The sequence below is a fragment of the Taudactylus pleione genome, unplaced genomic scaffold (genome assembly GCF_031769625.1).
Source record: "Taudactylus pleione unplaced genomic scaffold, aTauple2 ptg000612l, whole genome shotgun sequence".
NCBI classification, from domain to species: Eukaryota; Metazoa; Chordata; class Amphibia; order Anura; family Myobatrachidae; genus Taudactylus; species Taudactylus pleione.
In genome coordinates, this window is record NW_028285014.1 from 3,481,573 (window position 1) to 3,505,427 (window position 23,855).

A 23,855-nucleotide genomic window follows, 5' to 3' on the forward strand; every position below is an offset into this window, starting at 1 on the left:
AATCTGATAGTGTGCACTACGCTTTTGTCCTATTGTGGATATCAGGACATAAATCAAATAGTTGGATGTTGGTAAACTGGCACACCAAATATAAGACAAAAACAACTTGTCTTGTATTTGGTGTACCAGTTTACTAACATCCAACTATTTGATACCCGCTTACAAGCAGGTGTAGCGCTGATCTCCGCTACTAAACAATACTTTTAATAATTGAGTTGGGTGCCCAAACTGAGATTAGCGGCAAGCACCAAACCACACATAGGAACCAGCGCAGGTCTCCTATCATCCTTTATTTTTTCTTGCCAAGGATTTAAGATCGGTTTGAGAGTACTCGCAGGTCCTATTAGATCTTCAGTATAGCTGAATTGGTTCCAGTTTTCAAACTGATGGAAAAATTATAATGTTCAATTATTAGCTCCATTTGAAGTACCTTATTAGTCTAGGCCTGCTTTACTTAACAGAATCGTCTTAGTGTTGCTTTTTTAACAACTACCCCCCTTTCAACAATAACAAGAATTTGTTTTATTTGTGATAATGTAGCTGGTAGTTACGTTTGAGACACATAACACATTCATATCTCCTCACTAACGCTGGGAGGACATGCACTGCTGGGACATCCTCAGACCACAGCCACGCCTCCTCCCATCATACAGAGAGGAGCAACACAACACATTAATATCTCCTCACTAACGCTGGGAGGAGGCGTGGCAGTGCTCTGCTGAGCCTGCTGGGAGGAGGTGTGGCTGTGGCCTGAGGATATCCCAGCAGGCTCAGCAGTGCATGGCCACGCCTACTCCCAGTGTTAGTGAGGAGATATGAATGTGTTGTGTTGCTCCTCTCTGTGTGCTGGGAGGAGGCGTGGCTGTGGTCTGAGGATGTCCCAGCAGGCTCAGCAGACCACAGCCACGCCTCCTCCCAGCACACAGAGAGGAGCAACACAACACATTCATATCTCCTCACTAACGCTGGGAGGAGGCGTGGCCGTGCACTGCTGAGCCTGCTGGGACATCCTCAGACCACAGCCACGCCTCCTCCCAGCACACAGAGAGGAGCAACACAACACATTCATATCTCCTCACTAACACTGGGAGTAGGCGTGGCCATGCACTGCTGAGCCTGCTGGGACATCCTCAGGCCACAGCCACACCTCCTCCCAGCATACAGAGAGGAGCAACGGAGAGGACCGAGTGATGCAGTTATCACACCTCCTGTTCATTTGTTCGGCCCTCTCTCTGTCCCACCACAACCAATTTCCCACCATTTGGGCTTGTTGTGTTCAGTATATCCTCAGCTTTTGTTGGGAGTTAGCACTGAATGTGTGAAACAAAACGTTTTCATTGTAAAAATTAGTTCCTCTCGGAGACGGTGTACTAACAACCCTGATATTTTTTTGTTCTATTTGTGGCAAATATAGTGTTGCAAAAGAAAGAACAAATATAACTGTATTCAGAAAAAAAGCATATCAGACTTATTTTGGATGTCACATAAGCCAGCAAGACCAGATTTGGGTGCCTCACAAAGGTTGTAAAACCTGCGTGGAATCACTCGAATCGATTTAAGAAACTCAAATGGGAATACCCAAGTATGAATTCTGCAAAACAGTCGATACCACATAGCGAAGATTTACCTGTACCATCCTTCAGTTCTTTGTGCGAAGTTGAATGTGATGATGAGGAAATGTTCATTTCATCCAATGCAAGTGACAACACAGATGAAAGTGAGTTTGAAGAAAGTTCCTCTACTCCAAACAAATTTTCTCAAAAGTAACTAAACAATTTAATTTGTGACTTGAATTTATCGAAAAAAGGAACTGAGCTTTTAGCATCCAGACTTCAAGAAAAGCACTGTCTTGAGCCAGATATTGCTATAACGTCGTATCAAAATTGAGAGCAAGCCATACTGCCGTTCTAGGGCCAAGATAACAATCTTGTGTATTGCAACAATATTCCGGAACTTCTCCAGATGATGGGCTTACCAGAATATCGAGCAGAAGACTGGCGGCTCTTTTTGGATAGTTCTAAAAGGAACTTAAAATGTGTATTACTGCACAATGGGAATACATTTGCGTTGATTCCTATTGGTCATTCAACAAAACTTAAAGAACAGTATGAAAATATCAAGTTAGTCTTAGAAAAATTTGCTTATTCTCAGCATCAGTGGTCTGTTTGTGTCAACTTAAACATGGTAAACTTTCTTCTTGGGCAGCAAAGTGGTTATACTAACTATCCTTGTTACATATGCTTATGGGATAGTCGTGCAAAACAAAAGCACTGGCAGCAAACCATATGGCCTCCAAGATATAACTGTAGGCGAAGCCAACATTTTTCATGAGCCCTTAATTGACAGTAAAAAAAAAAAAATCATACTGCCGCCTCTCCATATCAAACTGGGTTTAATGAAACAATTTGTAAAAGCATTGGACAAGTCAGGCGATTGTTTCACGTATATTTGTCAAACATTTCCATCTCTTAGTATTAAAAAATTAAAGGCAGGCATTTTTTACGGCCCACAGATACGGAAACTGGTGAAGGATCCAAATGTTACCACATCTATGACTGAAACAGAATCTGAAGCATGAGTTAATGTATGTGACTGTCATTCAAAAAATTTTAGGCAATCACAAGGCAGACAACTATCATGAACTAGTCCACAACATGCTAAAATGTTTCTGGAAAGTAGGTGCCAACATGAGTATTAAAGTACATTTTTTGTACAGCCATTTAGATCATTTCTTGTTCAATCTAGGAGATTTAAGCGAAGAACAGGGTGAATGGTTCCACCAGGATATGCAGGTAATGGAAGAAAGATATCAAGGAAGGTGGGATCGTCACATTATGGCCGATTTACTGTTGGAGTCTGCAGAGGAACTGCCCGCAACAAGAATACAAAAGAAAATCCTACAAAAAATGGTTCTCATAGCTTCCCAACATTTATGTATGTAATTATCCTATGTCTTTTTATAACATTTTACAAATCAAATTTAATCAGAATAAAAAAAAATATCTTTTTAACTATTTTTAACATTGTTTAATTTTTATTTTTCATAAATATTAAAGACCTATGCATATCTCAAAAACTAGAGCCAATTGAAAAATAAGCATGGCATATTCATGATCAGGAGCACAAAATTAATCGAAATCTACTCTTAAATCCCTGGCAACAGATTGACTGACTGTTCCCCAGTGTAATTATTGAAGACCGCTTGAATATGTAACAAATACTGTACTTACATGGTGATGCGATGTGGAGAGACTCTTGGTGAACAGGAGCACTGGGAACTATGATATTGGAACCTTAAGACTCTGAGACATGCAGAGATTACAGTTTACACTACACTCAGCAATTGATTGCATACCCGTCTCTCATGCACACACTCACTGGCAATATGAATTAATTACAAAAGCGCTTCAGGAGAACTACCTACTGATAACCAGCACTGGCTGGCAGTATAAAAACAGATATAACTGACACAACTTTGGGAGTATAGGAGTGTTTGCTTAGATACCAAACCTAGATGAGGTTTGATTCCTGAGAGCATCTGGATAAATAGAGCAATCATTATAGACAGTATCTGGATTATTAAATAAAGCAAATAAGCTCACCATATCTAATTCTTTGCAAATGGCTGTCAATTAACCAGTTTAAAAACAACAGGCACATCACTGGACGCTTGGCGATATCCTGAAATGAGTTTATAAGAGGTCTATTGAGACATGATCCTATTATCCTAATCAGCAAAAACGGGGGTATACTATCTGGTGACGTGAAATATGGGAACACAATTAACAAAACTAATATGTAATTGTGTGGCATTGCAGGGGGTCTTTTACTTAACATCAAACCTTTTGATACAATTTACCTATCTTTTAACTAATTTTCGCTGTTCTTATTACAATTGTGATATTAATCAGATGACAATAAAAATTATATTTTAATATAATCTTAGTGCACCACCTTGGGCATCTCATTTTTTCCTCTTTGATTCTTGTTGTTTACTCTGAATAAGAAATGCAAGTTTGGAATTTAATTGCAAAGGTAATCGCAATGCGAATTTGCCGTAATTTTGCCTCACGGGACCAGACTTGCACCTAATTAAATTTCCCCCATGTCTCTTGCAGGAGCTGACTGATCTCTCAGGGAGAGTGGATAACCTGGATCTTAAAGGTAAGAATGTTCTGCACGTCAATTACCTTTTAGATCCTCTACCCCTACCTGATCAGACGCAGTCTCTACTCACACCACTTGTTTTATTTTCATGATTGTCTGTCAATCCGTAGAGTGGGTTGTTGGGCTCACGGATCCCTTCTTTATCTGGAGATGCGTACTCTGACTTGTATTACAGTACTCCCATCCTGCCATGGAACGTTTCTGCAATGCAGCGCAAACCACACAATTATACTCTCCATTTTTGTAAGCCTATGCTTAATGTAATATTTGATGCACACTTATGTAATGGCAAATTATAAGTGGTAGTGCTGAGTTAGGTGGTCTTCCAAACCTTACTTAGGAGTCAAAGTGCTACCCTACGGCAAAGCAGACATGCTGGGTTTGGTTGGGTACGGGATGCCGGCGGTCAAAATCCCAATCCGGCATCCCGACAGGGTTAGGATACCGACACCTGTTGGTAAGTATCCTAACCCTTCTTCTCTACCCCTAACCCTCCCTCCCCGGTGCCGAAACCTAACTTCCCCCTCGCCGCACCCTAAACCTAACCCTAAGCTTTCACCTAGTGCCTAACGCTAACCCTAACCCCACTACTTGCCTTCGGGATGCCGGCGCTAGGATTCTGACAGTTGTTGAGATTCCAGCGCCGGTTTTCTAAACGGAGGAATCCAACTTGCCGGGATTATGACCGCATCCCGCTTCATTATATCAACCAATGCTGGGCAACTTGTCCTAGTGTGGGAGCATGTGACTGCTATGTCTAATTACACTCCTGGGGAAATTAATACCATTATTCCTACCAATAATAACCAAGTAACACCCAATAATAATTCTATCAGATAAATATGCGATGTGTCCGCATCTTCTGACCACACTAACAGGCCCCAGTGACGCCGTAAGATTTTGGGCCACTGGTCCCCACCACTAAACAGCTGGATCTTAAATATCATACAACCTAACCAGCAACATATGGGCCCATTAGACAGATCCTCTCCATTCACTAGGACCCATGAACAACACAAAATGCCACAGTGGTGTATCTCTTTCCTAGTGTAATTATAGGCTGCTCCTCATTCATTTTTCTCATTACATTCTGCAGCACTTTAACCTCATGTATCAAGCTATTTTCCCATAGATTGTAAGTATAGGAGCAGCACCTTCTTACCTGTCCGATTAATACCCAGTCTTACTATGTTGTTACTAACGACAGGTGTAAGAGCTAGGGAGTATGCTGGCGTTATACAAATAAATGTTTAGTAATGTCAGTAATAATTTGAATTCAGGCCCCGATATGACTTTCTACGCTGTGCAAACGCGTGAGGGGCCATTCTTCTTCCGTGTCTATATTCCATATATCCTGTTCATTAGATGTCTAGTTTCCTATATGGGTGTTCTGGGTGTAAGTGTTGGATTCCTTTCCACAGGAGAGAGATTGGACCACAAGGCATGTGAAGCTCTAGAGGAAATCTTCAAACGGGTGCAGTTTAAAATGGTTGATCTGGAACAGACCAACCTGGATGAGGATGTAAGTAATAATATTCAATGAATGTTTTATTGTTGGCTCCAACACTTTATTTTTCAGACCTGATCCATGCGGGTCTGTGAAGGTTAAAAACCATTAAGTACTAAGTGCCGGATTCAAGTAGCCGCGAAAAGCAGCGTTTTGGTGAAAAGTGTTCGCAGGTGTGAACTTCTCGCACAGAAATGCGTATCGTGCAATCCTATTGCCGAAGTTTTTGCATTTGTGCGACAACTCCATAGTCAAAAACCGGCAAACTGTTTTCACCATCTCAGAGTAGGTGAAAACTTGTGCAAAATCCCCACTTTTGCCTAAAAATTTGGGGGCTTGGTTCAGAACCCTTTGGACACTAATTAGGCAAAAATTATTTCTTATTCCCCCTAATAATGACATGTCAGTTTTGGGGTCAACATGTAAAAGTGTGGGAGAGTGGGTATAAAGTACTGGGTCAGGTGTTTTCGGGGGGGGGGGGGGGTGTATGGATAGGACAGGTGTTTTTAAGATTGCAGGTGGCTGCAACAGGTGTATTTTTAATAATTTTTTTAAACTGCACTTTATAGACACAATAAATATACTCGCACTCATTTTACTGTACCCCCAATTTATTTGCAGCAAATATTTTCTCCAAAAAATACTGCTTTTTATCATTTCTCCACACTTCTACAAATATGCATATAACAGCGATTTGACACAATTTAAAAATCCCAAATACTTTTATTAGGGCTACTAATACACTTCTATATTGATTTCCTATGTCAGTTAGGCTTTTTATGGGGTACAGGCTGATTTCCCCAAAATCTGCTGTACTTTTCGCTGGTTTCACCATGCGCAGTTTTTGCGGTAATACTTTTTTACAGCTTTTATCATAGGATAGGGCGAAAAACGGGAGCGCACATTGCTAAAAGACGTGAAAATATTGCACCAAAAAAAAGTTATTTTTCTTCTAGCATGCTTAGTTAGAGAATCACCAGCCTACCGAAGTGCTCGCCTCTTGCCCGCTGCTGTGAAACCCTACTGTAGAAACGGTGAGGGGGCATTTCTGAAAGGAGTTTGCAGAGTGTACACAGAAATTGCATTTGTCACGGCATGTATTTATGAGATGGCATTACAGAAATTGACGTGCGCCAGGTACCACTCAGAAAACCATTCAAGGACGGTGCAGTTTTGCACATTTATCTTCTGCAGCTCTTATTTTGAGGAGTTTGGCTGAGCAGACTTTAAAGAATGTATCCCATTAATGTTCCTGTCATATATGCCCCCTTTATTCAGAGGCAGTATGTAGCCCTAACTTCTGCTCCTTCATGCCCCTCTCTGGTCCCTAGACTGCCTGAATGACACTGTAGGGGCGCTGCCTTGTACAGACAAAAAGGGGTGCTGGCTTTGTGTGGACAAGGACAGCACAGGTGTTAGGCTGGGGGTAAGAGTAGGGTGCTGGTGATTTTTAATTTAATTTTTTTTTTTGTATTTGAAGTTTTTGTGATTTGCCAGCATTTATTGGAACACAGTCTTTCCCATTGTTTATGTAGCCACTGAATTGCTCTTTGTTTCTGTACAGGGAGCCTCAGCTCTGTTCGATATGATTGAGTATTATGAGTCCGCAACGCATCTTAACATTTCCTTCAACAAGCACATTGGCACCCGAGGTTGGCAGGCTGCCGCTCATATGATGCGCAAGGTAAGTGTGGCCTTAGCAGACAGACTACTGTCTAGGTGTGCAGGAACATGGGGGTTCAGGAATGATGTGAGGGGAACGGATCCTGCTCAGAAACTGGTCATGCCGTGCAGCATCTACTTTACAGCTCAGATGTGTGCATTCAGTTTACCTCAAAGCCCACAATGGTGTTTTTGCTCTGACCCAAGCCCTGAAGTCCTTTATCTCTCCCGGGATGGTAGTCCCTGTATTGTCATTAAGCAGTTCAAGAGCTACGTTTGAACCTCTTTGTGGCTCCAGAAAAGATGTCTGTGTCCATCCCATTTTGGGTCATTAGTGTCTCAATGCATTCGTAGGGACCTTCCGGTTCCATAAAGCATGAAGGATAGTATCACATTCCTCCTACTTTCTACTGTACACATCACGGGTTGTATGTAACTGTTACTTATTTCGCTACTCCATTAGAGTTAAGAGTAAATCCAGAGAGTACAATAATTTTGCACCCAGCAAAACCGTGCTGTGCTGTAGAAAGGGGGCAAACTTCAACTGTGCGATCAGATTAATATTTGGGAGGGGGCATGCTAGCTCTATTCCAAATCGTGCTAAAATAAAGCCATCCAGGATTTGCATGTTATATATCTGAAGGAAGCCAGTATTTCCCCAACATGGCAAATATATGTGCCTACATCACAGCACAGGCTGCCCAGGTGCAGATTTGCTCCTAACTGTAAATCGGGCCCTTAGTGTACACCCTCCTGGAGTCAGGGCCCATACATCACCATTCCTGACCCCTCTCATCCTTATGATCTACAAGTGAAAAGGATTTGGTAGTGAGTACAAAAAATCATTTCATTTTAATATTTTACTGGCATGTTCTCCTGCACAGAGAACCATTTTTTCTTCATGGCATATTTGCTTTTTATTAGCACAGGTGGAAGCTGTGACTCTGAATTGCCTTACCTAGGGTAACAGACACACCATACATACATTCTGTTGGAACAAGTGCCCCTAGTGGCCATACTAGAATCTTGTATCATATTTGCTTTTTTTAACATCATTTAGGAAGAAGCATCGGTCAGACATGGTAGTTCCATTGTTTATTCAATTAGAGGATGTCTATGTCATATTTGGGAAATAAGTAATAATGACTCCTAAGTGTTACTATGAAGTTCTGTCATCCCACAGACAAACTGCCTGCAGTATTTGGATGCTCGCAATACCCCTCTGCTAGACCACTCGGCTCCATTTGTGGCCCGAGCACTCCGCATTAGCAGCAGCTTAACCGTCCTCCACCTTGAAAACACCAGCATTTCCGGGAGACCTCTAATGCTGCTGGGTGAGTCCTTTATCTATATCCATTTCCTGCAACACATATTTTTTTTGTTTGTTTGTTTACGTGATTGTTATCAGTGGCTAACTATCCATCTTCCCGCTCCCTACAAGTAATGGTGACCCCATGCCAACCCCTGGGACTCATAATGTTACCTGAATTTAGCCCCTCTTGATAATAGTTTGCAGACGTGAGCACTGCTGGGATACCTGGGCAGCAGGATAGTCAATCATACAGATCTGTGTGCATGTACTATACGAGGTACCTGATTGGTCAGGAGCAGTGTCCAATCCAAGCAACTGTCTAATAAATAATACCTCCACCTTAGCAGCCTAAGTAAGGATGACCACAGCCCCCTGTGTCACAGCATTGTCCCCTCCGTGCTGGCAGATACTGTGAAATACAGGTGAGTGTTGGGACCCTGGTGCAGATCCAAACACTGCATGGACACAGGCCTCGCTATACATCATGGATTGTCCAGGGGTGTGAGCTTCTTTTATAATGCATTCATTAACCAGTGTAGTCATTCAGTTTGTGGGATGCACCAGTATTCAGTACAGTGCAGCCTATGACTTTAACAGGATTTGTGCCCCAGTTGTGTTACTGGTTCCTAGTAAATTGATTTGCTGCTTTCTTATGAATATTGATACCACGACCCAAATGACTGTCTCCAAAAGTGATGGATAAATACCCATTTAGCAGGATTATAATCTGTATCTTGCAAGGCTTCCATAATTGCTTTCTTTTGGAAAATAATTAGCACGTGATATCAAATAATTGATATTCTTTAAGATATTGTTGACACTGTGTTAGAAGACTTTGCTGTTTCAGCTATATTGATTGTATCGTTGTGCTGCTTTTAAAGCGTAGGTTTTTATTCAACTATGCAACAACGGTGACACCTGCAGGTGATCTATAAATACTGCAACTTGCAGTTATTTATTTAAAACGTATGTCTGGATCTTTTGCATTAGACAATGTGGTTTTAAACCAGGGATGGGGAACCACAGGCCCAGGGGCCGTATAAGGCCCCCGGAATCATTTGGTCTGGCCCTCTGAGCTTTTTTCTGCTAGCCCCATCTGGCTAGCAGGGTGCCTAGAATGGCACCCTGCAGCCAGAATCTATGCAGCAGTGCTGCCTGGAACGTCCTTAGGACGCTTCAGATGGTCACACTGCTGCCCTTACAGCTCCCCCGGAGCATCCTCAGGATGTTCCAGGCATTGCTGTAATCACTGGCATTGTGACCCGGCCCCTGTGTGACGTCACACGGAGGGGGCGTGGTCTGCACCAGGCCCTCGGATAATGTTATATGTATCAAAATGGCCCTCTGCAGAAAAAAGGTTCCCCTCCCCTATTTTAAACCATTAATACTTTCACCTTTTAAAGGGGATATCGAATAACATTGTAACTATACTGAACCAAGGATATATAACTTTCACTGGCTGGACCGATCTGAACATTATGTCTGCGTGACAGTAATGCTGTCTTTATGCATTAACAGAAGATTTATTGCAATTATATAAATTGTTGAGGTCAGGTAATCGGTGTCCAGTAGGACATGGCAACATTTCCTGTTCTACGTTGCAGACTTCACAGCTGCTTAATTAGTACATTTCATCATAGACAACAGTCTGGTCTGCTTCATTTGTCTTTTTCAGCTGTCTTCATGCCTAAACTGATGGGTTCTGCCTCAGTGTTCTTGTTGAATTTGGCACTCTGGAGGCATTGCCCATAGAACCAATATGTCACTGCAAGCTGCTGCAATACAGCCTACTACAAGTTCCGAGATGCAGTATGCTTATTAGTAACTCTCTCATCAGTTCTAAGCTCTAGAACACCACCTCTCACTCCATGCATGCTGAGTACTGATCCCATCAGCAGCAGCAGAAAGCAGGGGGTGCTTAGCTTACTTACTGTCTTAATTGAATGAACTGTGGTCACTTGGAGCAGGATTCTGCACAAGTACCAGAGTCAGGACAATAGCGTTTAATAAAGTTATTACATCAAGTTGGTCCCTGTTGAATACGCTAATTACATGTGTTGACCAAGTTATTTGTACATCAGACAAAGAAATTAACATGTTTGATTTATTTCAGTCATTTGACTTATTAATAATTTTGCCTCCCTGCTTCTGACATTTCTCAATCTCAGCCACGGCGTTGAAGATGAACATAGTGTTACGGGAGCTGTACCTTGCCGACAACCGTCTCAACAGCCTGCAGGACTCGGCCCAGTTGGGAAATGTATTAAAGTTCAACAGCTGTATACAGATCCTGGACTTGCGAAACAACCACATTATGGACTCTGGTGAGTGAGAGTCTGTGCTCTTACCAGGACCACAGAAGTTATCAAGCTCGGACCACTCTGTGTTTCAATGGCCAATTACATGAATAAGTGATGACATGCTTCAAATCCACTTTACCTGCCAACCCACAAGTTGAAATAAAAAAAAAATAAACCTGTTTATTTACCCCTCAGCTGAGGCAAAGAACAGCGTAAAGATTCTAGCAGATGTGAATACCTACTAAAGCTTACTTATAAGTACTGTAATGTCATTTTGGAATAGGGAGGGAGTGAAAGCAGGGCAGCAGGCTTGCGGTCTCCTCGTATATAGAGATGATGGAGTCATTAACGGGCCAGTGATGGTACAAGAGGTAATGTACCTTCATTTGTCCTGTAACCAATGCCCTTTACCCACTGTTTGAAGGTGGTGAAATCCAGTTTTAGTATGTTTAATCTTTGTGGAGGGGGTGTGCGGCTATTACAGACACTCTTCTATGTAACAAGCTGCTGTGAGATGTCAAGATAAGACAGAACAGTATGTCTGGGGGGTTAACCTGCACACTTCATATGTGATACATTTAATTTTCTTACCTTAGTTGATGTTATTTTTTTCCCATTCGGAAAGAACTGCATTTGTTTAGTATTACAAAGAATTGCGATTACATGTGCAATCATCCCCTAGTCTCACTCAGTCTACATTCTGACATGATGGGAGAACAGACCTGCACATGCAGATTTCTCTGTGCTGTATGCAACGTCTTAAGCATCAGGAAGATTGCTGAAACAAGTGCTTTACAGAAGTATGACATTCCTTCTCCACCTGCCACACAAGTAATTACACTTCAGCTCAATAGCCGACCAGATATTATGTAAAAATCAGCTAACGTCTTTTTTTCCAGCTTAAAGTGCTGAAGAGTTTTACACCGACTCTCTCCCTGCTGAGTGAAAGCGGCTTGTGTGACACCAGCCTTAAAGGGAACCTGTGAGCAAATTTGGATAGTTAAAATATAAATTTAAAACAAAATCTTTGGGAGTGTTGATTTACAGAGTCACTGCACAGGAAATGGTTTGCAAAGACCATTTGTGCCTAATGGTAGCGTAGTTATACCTTTTTTATGCTCATGTGGTTTCCTGTCTGTGCCACTCTAAACAATCATGTTATTCATGGTCCACACCAAAATATCACCCACTTTACCTTACTTATTCTTTCTTCACTCTCTATTTCCAGGCCTAGCTTATATCTGTGAGGGGCTGAAGGAACAGCGCCACGGACTGGTCACATTGGTTCTATGGAACAACCAGCTGACTCACGCCGGCATGGTCTACATGAGTATGTGCTTGGTAAGACTTGGTCACATTTGGCTGGTGGCTTCTCTGTTCTCAACAAAGAGTGTTGTAAAGGAGAGACAGATATTTCTCATCTTTACTCATCTGCTTCACAGTCCACAGCAGCGACCGTCGTCTTCTCACACAATATTCCTTTTCTCTCTTTTTTTTTGTTTGTCCTCAGCCTCATACTCAGAATTTGGAAACTTTGAACCTTGGTCACAATGCTATTGGCAATGAGGGTGTCCGCCATCTCAAAAATGGCCTAATTGGAAATCGTAGCGTCCTGCGGCTTGGCTTGGCATCTGCCAAACTCACCTGTGAAGGTATTGTCTACCTGTTGTACTTGGGTCATTGCTGGGTCTGCATTATGGCATGTGCCCTGTTTATACAGGAGAGGTATAAAACTGCAGCTAATCATGATCTTGATGTAAAGTGAGAGATAAGAAAATAAAGGTCAAAGAACACCATGAACAAGCCAAGATATTAGACATCAAAAATGGTAATGATACCATGCACTGTGATTTCATAACTAGCCACAGAATGTAATCAACTCTAATAGTGACAGTGTTGCCACCATTTGTGTGGAGGAATAGATCGCTCATGGGGACAAATCTATGGAGCCCTGGAAAGCATGTACTTTATGTTCACGTGTAGCTGTCTAGCTGTTGTGAAACTACAAGGTTCAGCATGCCATCATCCATATGCACTACCAGCACTGGTACAATAAGTTCTTTTATAAACACAATGCAGAAATAACACAAAGTAATTGGTACACTTAAAAATACACATCCAGGAGTGTTCAAGAACTCCATCCAGGAAAAAACTTTAAAGTCGTTAACCAGTAAAGTTATTCTAAGTCTGTGATCTAGAGAGTCCTGTTGAGGGCAGGGTGGGAGGGTCGGCACTGCAGAACAGGGTGTCCCATCACTGCTACTTGGACTGACAACAATAGAAACGTGGTGCAGAGGACACAGTAATGCTGTGTAGCTCTCAGTATAAAATTTCCTGCATATCTCCAGCTTTTACCACATGCTTCTCAATATAGTAGGTGGTGCAAGGTATCTCGGCAGTCAGAATCCTGACACCGGCTTACTGACAGGGTTAGGTTACCTATACAGCAAAGATAGTACTATGTAGTTATAATATCTATTTTGTTCACGAAAACCCTTAGAGGGAAGGTAGGAGGGCCTGGGTCTACATGACTAATCAACCAGCCAAGCATGAAAGTACCCATAGAATCTACTTATAAGGACACCTACACTGTGATGATGCCATACTGTTTTATGCAGTAAAAGACTTCAGGGGTATATTTACTAAAGTGCAGGTTTTTAGAAGTGGAGATGTTGCCCATAGCAACCAATCAGATTCTACTTATTTATCTAGCACCTTCTAGAAGATAATAGATAGAATCTGGTTGCTATGGGCAACATCTCCACTTCTAAAAACACTCACTTTAGTAAATGTACCCCTCTAAGTCAGAGTGATCCTCTGTGCTTTGCCTTATGCAGTTAGTGTAGACCCAGGCTGTATTGTGATGGAAACCACAATACATGGGAATTTTCTCTATTCCGTGCTATAGGTAATACTCGGATTGACTGATGAAATATTCATTGATATCTGAGAGAGACTTTTGCAGGGAATTTTATTTTCAACCTTCCATAAAGTAAATGAGCTAGTTACATGGTTGGCTTTCATTTGGGTTTCAAAATGGTATTTACAGTAGACAAGTCTTTGCAACTTTATAATAAACTACTAAAGAAAATGATTACTAATTGTTATTAGTAATGTTGGTTATGTTGATATTGCAAAAGATAACTAATTGTATGTATGAATTTTTTCCATAGAGAGGTTTATCTGACCACAATCTTAAAACCCCCTTATTCTGTGCTGCTGTGACCATTTTAAATGCTTCAAATGTGCCGATCAATGGAGTTGGTGCTGCCAAATGCTCTTTACTGCTGCTGGCTCTCTAATGCTCTGATTGCTTAGGGTTCTGTTACTACCCCAAACGTATTCTGCATGTCTGTGGGTAACCATGTTTGAAGATTTAAACCCAATAGGTACTCTAATCCCAGCAAAAACAGAGTAAAAACATCCGGCACTCCACATGAATGCAGTAAACCACTAGCCCTGGTGCCCTCCTAGATCTTCACTAAGGAACAACCAATATATCACACAGAAATTGAGGCAACACTCGCGGGTCTTGTAGATGAAGAATGAGTCTGACAACTTTGTCTTGTTCAAACGTTTCACTCGGAAATTACTTTTATCAAGAACACATGTACTTGATATTTTACCTGCGTGCTCTTGGAATAATATTTACACAATGATGGTTAATCCAACTTTTCACATCACAACATGGCACTGCAGGAATTTGTAAATAGGTAAAACTTTACTGCCATGTTTCTGGGCTAATTCGCCCCGTTATTAGGAGACATAGTAATTATGATTACTATGTCTTCCTGATTATGGGGCGAATTAGCCCAGAAGCGTTGTCCGTCGTGAGGACATTACACACATACTTTTGTATGTGTGTATTGTCCTGACGACTGGGCTGAGACCCTGAAAACGTTTGATGTGAATACACTGAACTTTGATTTGCTATTGTCTCCGAGTGCCATTCCTTCTGGATACTGGATAGTAATATTATATTGTGCACCGGAGCAAGTTGTTTCTTATTTCTAAGAGTGCTGGCAGACTGTGCTAGTTATCTATATATCTATGATACATATCTGTATATCTATCTATCCTATCTGTGTGTATGTATGTATGTGTATATATATATATATATGTGTGTATGTGTGTGTATATATACATACATACAGTCAGGTGCATAAATATTGGGACATTGACAGAATTTTCATAATTTGGCCTCTATTCACCACCACAATGGCTTTGAAATGAAACAAACAAGATGTGCTTTAACTGCAGACTTTCAGATTTAATTTGAGGGTAATTACATCCAAATCAGGTGAACGGTATAGGAATTACAACGGTTTCTATATGTGCCTCCCACTTTTTAAGTTGCCAAAAGTAATGGGACTATCAACTCAAAAGCTATTTCATGGACAGGTGTGGGCTATTCCCTCATTATTTCATTATCAATTAAGCAGATAAAAGGTCTGGAGTTGATTCTAGGTGTGACATTTGCGTTTGGAATCAGTTGCTGCCGACTCTCAATATAAGATCTAAAGAGCTGTCACTATCAGTGAAGCAAGCCATCATTAGGCTGAAAAATCAAAACAAACCCGTCAGAGAGATAGCAAAAACATTAGGTGTGGCCAAATCAACTGTTTGGATCATTCTTAAAAAGAAAGAAAGTACCGGAGAGCTCAGCAACACCAAAAGACCCGGAAGACCACGGAAAACAACTGTGGTGGATGACAGAAGAATTATTTCCCTGGTGAAGAAAAACCCCTTCACAACAGTTGGCCAAATCAAGAACACTCTCCAGGAGGTAGGTGTATATGTGTCAAAGTCAACAATCAAGAGAAGACTTCACAAGAGTGAATATAGAGGGTTCACCACAAGATGTAAACCATTGGTGAGCCACAAAAACAGGAAGACCAGTTTAGAGTTTGCCAAACAACATCTAAAAAAGCCATTACAGTTCTGGAACAACATCCTATGGACAGATGAGACAAAGATCAATTTGTACTAGAGTGATGGGAAGAGAAGAGTATGGAGAAGGAAAGGAACTACTCATGATCCAAACCATACCACCTCATCAGTGAAGCATGGTGGTGGTAGTGTCATGGCGTGGGCATGTATGGCTGCCAATGGAACTGATTCCCTTGTATTTATTGATGATGTGACTGCTGACAAAAGCAGCAGAATGAATTCTGAAGTGTTTCGAGCAATATTATATGCTCATATTCAGTCAAATGCTTCAGAACTCATTGGACGGCGCTTCATAGTGCAGATGGACAATGACCCGAAGCATACTGCAAAAGCAACCAAAGAGTTTTTTAAGGCTAAAAAGTGGAATGTTATGCAATGGCCAAATCAATCCCCTGACCTGAATCCGATTGAGCATGCATTTCACTTGATGAAGACAAGACTGATGGGAAAATGCCCCAAGAACAAGCAGGAACTGAAGACATTTGCAGTAGAGGCCTGGCAGAGCATCACCAGGGATGAAACCCAGCGTCTGGTGATGTTTATGCGTTCCAGACTTCAGGCTGTAATTGCCTGCAAAGGATTTGCAACAAAGTATTAAAAAGTGAAAGTTAGATTCAGGATTGTTTAGTTTGTCCCATTACTTTTGGTCCCTTAAAAAGTGGGAGGCACTTATAGAAACCGTTGTAATTCCTACACCGTTCACCTGATTTGGATGTAATCTGAAAGTCTGCAGTTAAAGCACATCTTGTTTGTTTCATTTCAAAGCCATTGTGGTGGTGAATAGAGGCCAAAATATGAAAATTCTGTCAATGTCCCAATATTTATGCACCTGACTCTATATGTGTGTGTGTGTATATATATATATATATATATATATATCTATCCAGATAGTTTTTCAAGGATACAAACTGTAGGAATAGCGCACTCGTGAGAATAGCATATAAAATAATTTTACTTACCCTGATGTATGTGAGCATTATTATAAGTAAAATTTTATATACTATTCTCACGAGTGCGCTATTCCTACGGTTTGCATCCTTAGAATGAATATATATATATATATATATATATATATATATGTTTATTATTCTAAACTACAGCTATGACATCTGCATATTCTCTTTTATATATTAGTTTTAGCATTGCTAATAATCTGTCACTCCTGTTTTTTCTACTTTCCAGGTGCGGTGGCTGTAGCGGAATTTGTGGCTGAATCCCCTCGGCTACTTCGCCTCGATTTAAGGGAGAATGAAATCAAGACTGGGGGGTTGATGGCCCTCTCATTGGCTCTTCGTGTCAACCAATCCCTACTCAGGTTGGATTTGGACAGAGAACCAAAGAAAGAGGCGGTGAGGGCTAATGTCATGCCCCTTACTTATCACTGGTCTCTCTCTAATCAGATCTCATCCTTTTTTTTTATTACATTTAGAGACCTTTTTAAAAAGACCCAATAGGGATTTTAATATAGCGCATAGATATGCAAATTGCTCCTTAATTTGCCAAATGAGAATCCTTAATTGACATTCTCCTATCAGATGTCCAACTGTAACTACATTTTCAATTTGATTTCCTATCATTTCTATACAGTTTGTTGCTATTTTTTCCCCAGGTTAAGAGCTTTATTGAAACGCAGAAGGCGCTGTTGGCAGAGATTCAAAATGGTTGCCGCCGAAACTTTGTTTTAGCCAAAGAGAAGGAAGAACGTCTTCAGCAGTCAGCATCAATGGCAGAGATTGCCAGCACTGCCGAAGAGGAGGATACTAATACTGCCCCCGAAGAGATTATCCACCCCTGTGAAGATCCCGTCACTGTCATTGAGGATACCAAACCGCTTTCAAAAGATGATGAAGAGATTACTCCTGCTCCAGACCCTCAGGGACAGGAGTCAGACTCTGATACAGATGATGAAGTGCAGGAGGAGAAGCAGGCGACAGCAAAGCCAGTAGAAAACCCTGTTCAGAGCGCTCCAGGTCCGGTGGCAGTATCTAGCCCTGGGAGGGGCCACAAGGTCTTCTTGGTCACTCGCGTGGAGAATCCAAATACAGTGGAAGGAGGAAAAGAAGCCCAAGAGATTAAAGCATCCTCATTGGATGGAGTGGCTTTGCCAGGAGGTCCTGCCTTAGTCAATGGACTTGAGGCAGAGTTTGAAAGGGCCCAAACATTCTGTGATGACAAGGGTAGGTGTAATTAATTTTTTTTGTTATTGTACAAAAACAGTTTCCTATATGAAAACGACATGTAGACTTGTATAGTCACTAAGAATACATCGATCAGTGTTTTCAAACGCAGCACTCAGGGGCCCAAGTGTCCATTCTAGATCTGGCGCAGGGCGCCGGACCATAGAAAGGGCACTCTCTCGTGCCTGAAAAGGGGCTTGGCCTTGAAGAAAGGAGATGTGTCTTTAAGACGTGCCCGCCTTTTTATCACTCCTGGGAGCGTACCCAGCACTTATGGACATTCTTGGCTGGCCCCAAGCTCTTACCTCACTGTGAATAGATGGCGCATCCTTTCACTGGCGGTGAGCAAGTTGCAGAACAGACTAGTGGGAGCACTAGGGACCCCTGACAGTGCATGTTTTACAGATCTCTTTTGTATCATGTTAGCCTTACCTGCGGATCTATTAGAATGTGTTGGTCAGTAATGAATACACCTGTGCACCAATGAAGACATCTGAAAAACATACACTGTTTAGGGGTCCCTGAGGACTGGAGTTGGGAAACACTCACATAGATAGTTACTGTGTTACCATTTATTTTCCTTTACCATGACGACATTTGTTTGTGTCAGTAATTATTTCAGACCACTTGTACATGACTACACAGTTTGGTTACTTTGTAATTCAGTAAAATGCCAACACGCAACTTAACCAATAATCAGCCTACATAATCGTCTAAGTATATGGCCCATTTCTCCACTCTGTTCTATCCTAAGTGTCATTTACAGCTTGTTATAAGTGTCTATTGGCTATCTACCAAACATTGTATTAGAGGGCGCCACCTCTCGGCCACGCAAGCCAAGGTGGAGGGGAGGCATCTCTCTACCTTTTTAACTTTAGGTGTCAGAGATTTTCATCTGCTCTGTTGTATTGGACCCTGAGTCCACTAGCGCAAGCTAATCATTTATGGCCTCATTTTCTTCAAAATCCCAAACTAGAGCCTTGATTCAGAAAGATGTTGTATTTACCTTATTTTTCTAACCTTTATACAGATTCTCATGGCACATATAGTGATACAGAGTTGGAGGACTTACTAAGAGATGCCTCCACAGAACCAGACACAACTATGAACATTATAACACTATAAGGTAATTATGTTTCATCTTGTAGTTTAACAATAGCAATTGAAGGGGGTAGAGAATGGGTGTTATGTGGCACGAAAGGGGTTGGGATGCAGGGGCACAGATAATATTCTTGCATCGATGGCTTAAGCCATGTATCTTTTTTTTCTTGCAGGATTGATTCTTCCAGGCTTTTTGGGTCCCGTCTTCTGCGTACCCTGAATCCTTTTTACACCCCCATTGATCTCGCCTTAAGAAATGGGGTCCTATAGGATCACATTAAACGGGTTCCCCTTTAGAGGACATTCAACTGATCCTAAGTTTGCTTCCCCCCTATGATGGCAATAAGGGCAGACACCGTTCCTGCAGGTAATGGAATTTGCACAGTGTAAACCTAAAGCTCATTAACTTCATGCTGGGACTCTCCAGATTGGGGGGGTTTTTCAGAGAGAAGATGCAACGTTACAATTTCCTGAAGAATGGGACACCGCTGATATTCCGCACTTACACTGGACTGTTACTGGTTTGGGGGGGATATTCCCCGACGAGGGCTGTTATGGACAAATAAACTGACCCTCATGATTCTTCACACTCAGTGGAACCTCCAGTAACCTACAGTGTAGAACACAAAAAGGCTTTTAGACTCACCTGATATACATCCAGCTGATTGTGTTACACCTGTGGATACAGAATTCACTACACTACTCACCTGAAAATTGTGCCGTGTGAGATTGAAACAAGCTGACTCTATACTCCTTAAAATTCATTCTGTATGGCCGGGACATTATAGGGTGATACATGGGTTTATGCATATGGAGGTGAGAAATTCTCATCTTCACAGCACTGATGCCGAACAACTGGCCATCCTACGCCAAGCAATTGTATTGGCCTCCGTAGGTATCTACCTGATCCAATAGCTGTTTAACGCATTTAAGATTTCTAGATTTTCTAGACTGGTCAGTTGGTGAACTTACTTACCAGAGCATGTTCCTCTTGACACTCTCCTCTGCTAAGGACCATACTTTCTGAGTCCTAATGACCTCAACCCCACCTAGAATGTTTGTATTACTTCTTGTTTACCACCTTTACCGTTATCATTTGAGATGTATTAAGTAGCAATCCTGTTCACCGGATATATCTAGTAGTTAGAAAATTTCATAGAGCTACAAGTGCTACAGGGACTATTGGTGGTACTTGGCATTTTATGGTGACCCTGTGATTTTTACCCACACGCTTCCCACACCATATAGCTTCAGGACCCCGGACGAGCTTATAAAGGAATTATGACCTGTAACCCACAGCCCTGGGTTTTTGTGATTGTCAGGCAGAACGTCTTATGGCTATGGTAGTAGACCTAGGCCACCTGGTGTTGGTCAGCAGTTGCTGAACTAGTGAAACAACAACTGAAGATCATAGAATTTCCCAAGTCTGGTATAGAGGAAGGCATGAGAAGGAGGGCGGCCATGTTGAATTTGTAGGTGTATGGTTATACATATAAGTCTACATATCAAATTTCCTTTTGCTGTTGACTCTCATAGATGTCTTAAATGATAATTTGCAATATGCATTTTCTAGCGATTCTTAGGCCTACATTAATTATGTCACCTATAGTTTTTGGTAGCTACAAACAGATCCGTTTTAAGTGTTTGGATTCCTAATATACCCAATTATCATTTTGCCACACCCGCTGTTATTGAACAGAGAGATTTAATAGGGAACATTAATAGAGACTGGCGCTCAGACGTCTGTAGAAATTAAAATAAAGAAATTGAAAAAAAGCTGTAATGCATAGCAACCAGTCAGTCTGTGATTTTTATAGTGCAATTTACAAAATGAAAGCAGTAGTCTTATTGGTTGCACCTTATTCCCAATTGCATAAGCACTAGATGTAATAAAGTACCTAAGTATGGACCCCCTCCTTGGTAGTCATAGCAAACTAGTGTTGGAATGGGATAATTTTGCACTAGATTTGTGCTACCAGTACGTTGATGGGAGCTGAGGGACACATTACTCTTATCTCTGTAGTGCAGGACACAACAAGATAACTTCTCCGGTGCAGTGGAAAATGCCATGTTGTTTTTGGCAATAGGTCGTAACCTGCACGTTTGTTCCAGCTAGCGAAATGTTTTTTGTGCAGTACATGTTTGACGTGTGATGTCCAAAGCACTACACATGTATGTTAGGTCAGTGTGATTTTTGTTTTTTTGTTCCTTTCTGACATACTATGTTGTGTGGGAACAAAGATGCTGAGATTCTAGTTCCCTTTTATCCCTTGTACTACTCTTTTCTGCTATCCACACATGCAGGTCTTCTGAAAAGGCCACTGTCCTTCAGAGCAAGACCTTAAATACATTATGAGAAAAGATTCACACTGAAATATTTTTCTTCCTCTTCATGAACTGCTAGAGCGTGAGTAGCAGACATTTTAAAGTGTATGTGTTACTTATACTCAATGGAGGCAGCCATTTTGTGGGCCAAGTCAAAATTATCGCGCAATCGGCTTGTGAGTTCCCATTGCATGGTCATGGATGTTGGGCAGAAAACGCCTCCATGGGAATGAATGACAGGTGCACTTTCAGATGCTGCAGGTTTGCAGAAATCATTTTTATTTGTAATTTATTGTACAAATCCATATTTATGTAAGTCTGTGTGTATGGATATATTTGAAAATAAGGGCACACAGATTTTAATCCTCCCCTTTTATTGACTAAGAAAATGGCCGCCCTCCATTCATTTAACTACATATTATAAACTGCCGCTAAAATCGGCCTCAAAGGTGTTCTATGGGGAAAAGCAAACCTCACAATGTGCAATACAATTCCCTGTAACTGTGCCCCACACTACAATGCTTTGCCTACACCTCTCTTCAACTGTATGGTCACCCCTTATACACCCTGCAAATATGTGCTGTGTTTTAAAAGGGTTTTCTTCCTATTGTCAAATAAAATGATTTCTTATATGTCTTACTGTGCCTTTATATTTTATATCAAAGGTTTACTGCCGTTCAGCTTAGTTTGGTAATGTCAGAAGACTTCAACAAGGTCATTATGATCTATTCTTAGTGACTATACAACTGCATATGTAGCTGCCACACCTGTTCTAAAACCCTTGCAGGCAAACCTGCTTTCACTAGAACAGACTATTATTTCCTGTGTGCTGGATAATGTAGAGAAGTACCTGAAATGGAAGTAATCTTCCTGTGGGGTGTACAATATGAGGAAGTAGCTCACATGGGTGGCAGTTTCTCCCTGTGGTGTATACAATATGAGGAAGTAGCTGACATGGGTGGCAGCCTCTCCTTGTGGGGTGTACAATATGAGGAAGCAGCTGAAATGGGTAGCAGCCTCTCCCTTTGGGGCATATAATATGAGGAAGTAAAATGGGTGGCAGCCTCTCCCTTTGGGGTGCACAATATGGGGAAGTAGCTGAAATAGGCGGCAGCCTCTTACTCTGAGGTGTACAATATGAGGAAGTAGCTCACATAGGTGGCAGTCTCTCCCTGTGGTTTATACAATATGAGGAAGTAGCTGACATGGGTGGCAGCCTCTCCCTGTGAGGTGCACAATATGAGGAAGCAGATGTCATGGGTGGCAGCCTCTCCTTCTGGGGTGTACAATATGAGGAAGTAAAATGGGTGGCATCTTCTTACTGTGGGGTGCACAATATGAGGAAATGGGTGGCAAGCCTCTCCCTGTGGGGTGCACAATATGAGGAAGTAGCTGACATGGGTAGCAGCCTCTCCCTGTGGGGTGTACAATATTAGGAAGCAACTGACATGGATTGCAGCCTTTTTCTGTGGCGTTTGCAATATGAGGAAGTAGCTGAAATGGGTAGCAGCCTCTCCATGTGGGGCGTATAATATGAGAAAGTAGCTGAAATGGGTAGCAGCCTCTCCATGTGGGGCGTATAATATGAGGAAATGAAATGGGTGGCAGCCTCTCCCTGTGGTATATACAATATGAGGAAGTAGCTGACATGGGTGGAAGCCTCTCCCTGTGGGATGCATAATATGAGGAAGTAGCTGAAATGAGTGGCAGCCTCTACCTGTGGGGTGCACAATATGAGGGAAGCAGATGTCATGGGTAGCAGCCTCTCCCTGTGGGGTGTACAATATGAGGAAGTAAAATGGGTGGCATCTTCTCCCTGTGGGGTGTACAATATGAGGAAATAGCTGATATGGGTGGCAGCCTCTCCCCCTGGGGGGTATAATATGAGGAAGTAGCTGACATGGGTAGCAGCCTCTCGCCGTGGGGTGTACAATATGAGGAAGCAAATGTCATAGGTGGCAGCCTCTCCCTGTGGAGTGTACAATATGAAGAAGTAGCTGACGTGTAGCAGCCACCCTGCGAGATGTACAATATGAGGAAGCAGATGACATGGATAGCAGCTCTCCCTGTGGGGTGTACAATATGAGGAAATAGCTGATATGGGTGGCAGCCTCTCCCCCTGGGGGTATAATATGAGGAAGTAGCTGACATGGGTGGCAGCCTCTCGCCGTGGGGTGTACAATATGAGGAAGCAAATGTCATAGGTGGCAGCCTCTCCCTGTGGGGTGTACAATGAGGAAGTAGCTGACATGGGTGGGAGCCTCTCCCTGTGGGGTGCATAATATGAGGAAGTAGCTGACATGGGTAGCATCCTCTTATTGTGGGGTGTACAATATGAGGAAGTAGCTGACATG

At 41.9% G+C, this 23,855-nt stretch overlaps 1 protein-coding gene across 1 annotated transcript in view; it reads left to right on the top strand.

Annotated features, from left to right (window-relative positions):
• PPP1R37 (protein phosphatase 1 regulatory subunit 37) overlaps positions 1-22,137 on the top strand; it is a 60,962-nt gene extending 38,825 nt beyond the window's left edge. The window contains exons 3-13 of the mRNA XM_088454325.1: positions 4,119-4,164; positions 5,589-5,689; positions 7,239-7,358; positions 8,520-8,670; positions 10,817-10,972; positions 12,177-12,289; positions 12,459-12,600; positions 17,081-17,247; positions 17,508-18,075; positions 19,106-19,201; positions 19,350-22,137. Coding sequence (XP_088310451.1) covers positions 4,119-4,164; positions 5,589-5,689; positions 7,239-7,358; positions 8,520-8,670; positions 10,817-10,972; positions 12,177-12,289; positions 12,459-12,600; positions 17,081-17,247; positions 17,508-18,075; positions 19,106-19,200 — 1,659 coding nt within the window. The 3' untranslated portion in view covers position 19,201; positions 19,350-22,137. The remainder of the gene's footprint in view (positions 1-4,118; positions 4,165-5,588; positions 5,690-7,238; positions 7,359-8,519; positions 8,671-10,816; positions 10,973-12,176; positions 12,290-12,458; positions 12,601-17,080; positions 17,248-17,507; positions 18,076-19,105; positions 19,202-19,349) is intronic.
• The last annotated feature ends 1,718 nt before the right edge of the window (positions 22,138-23,855 follow it).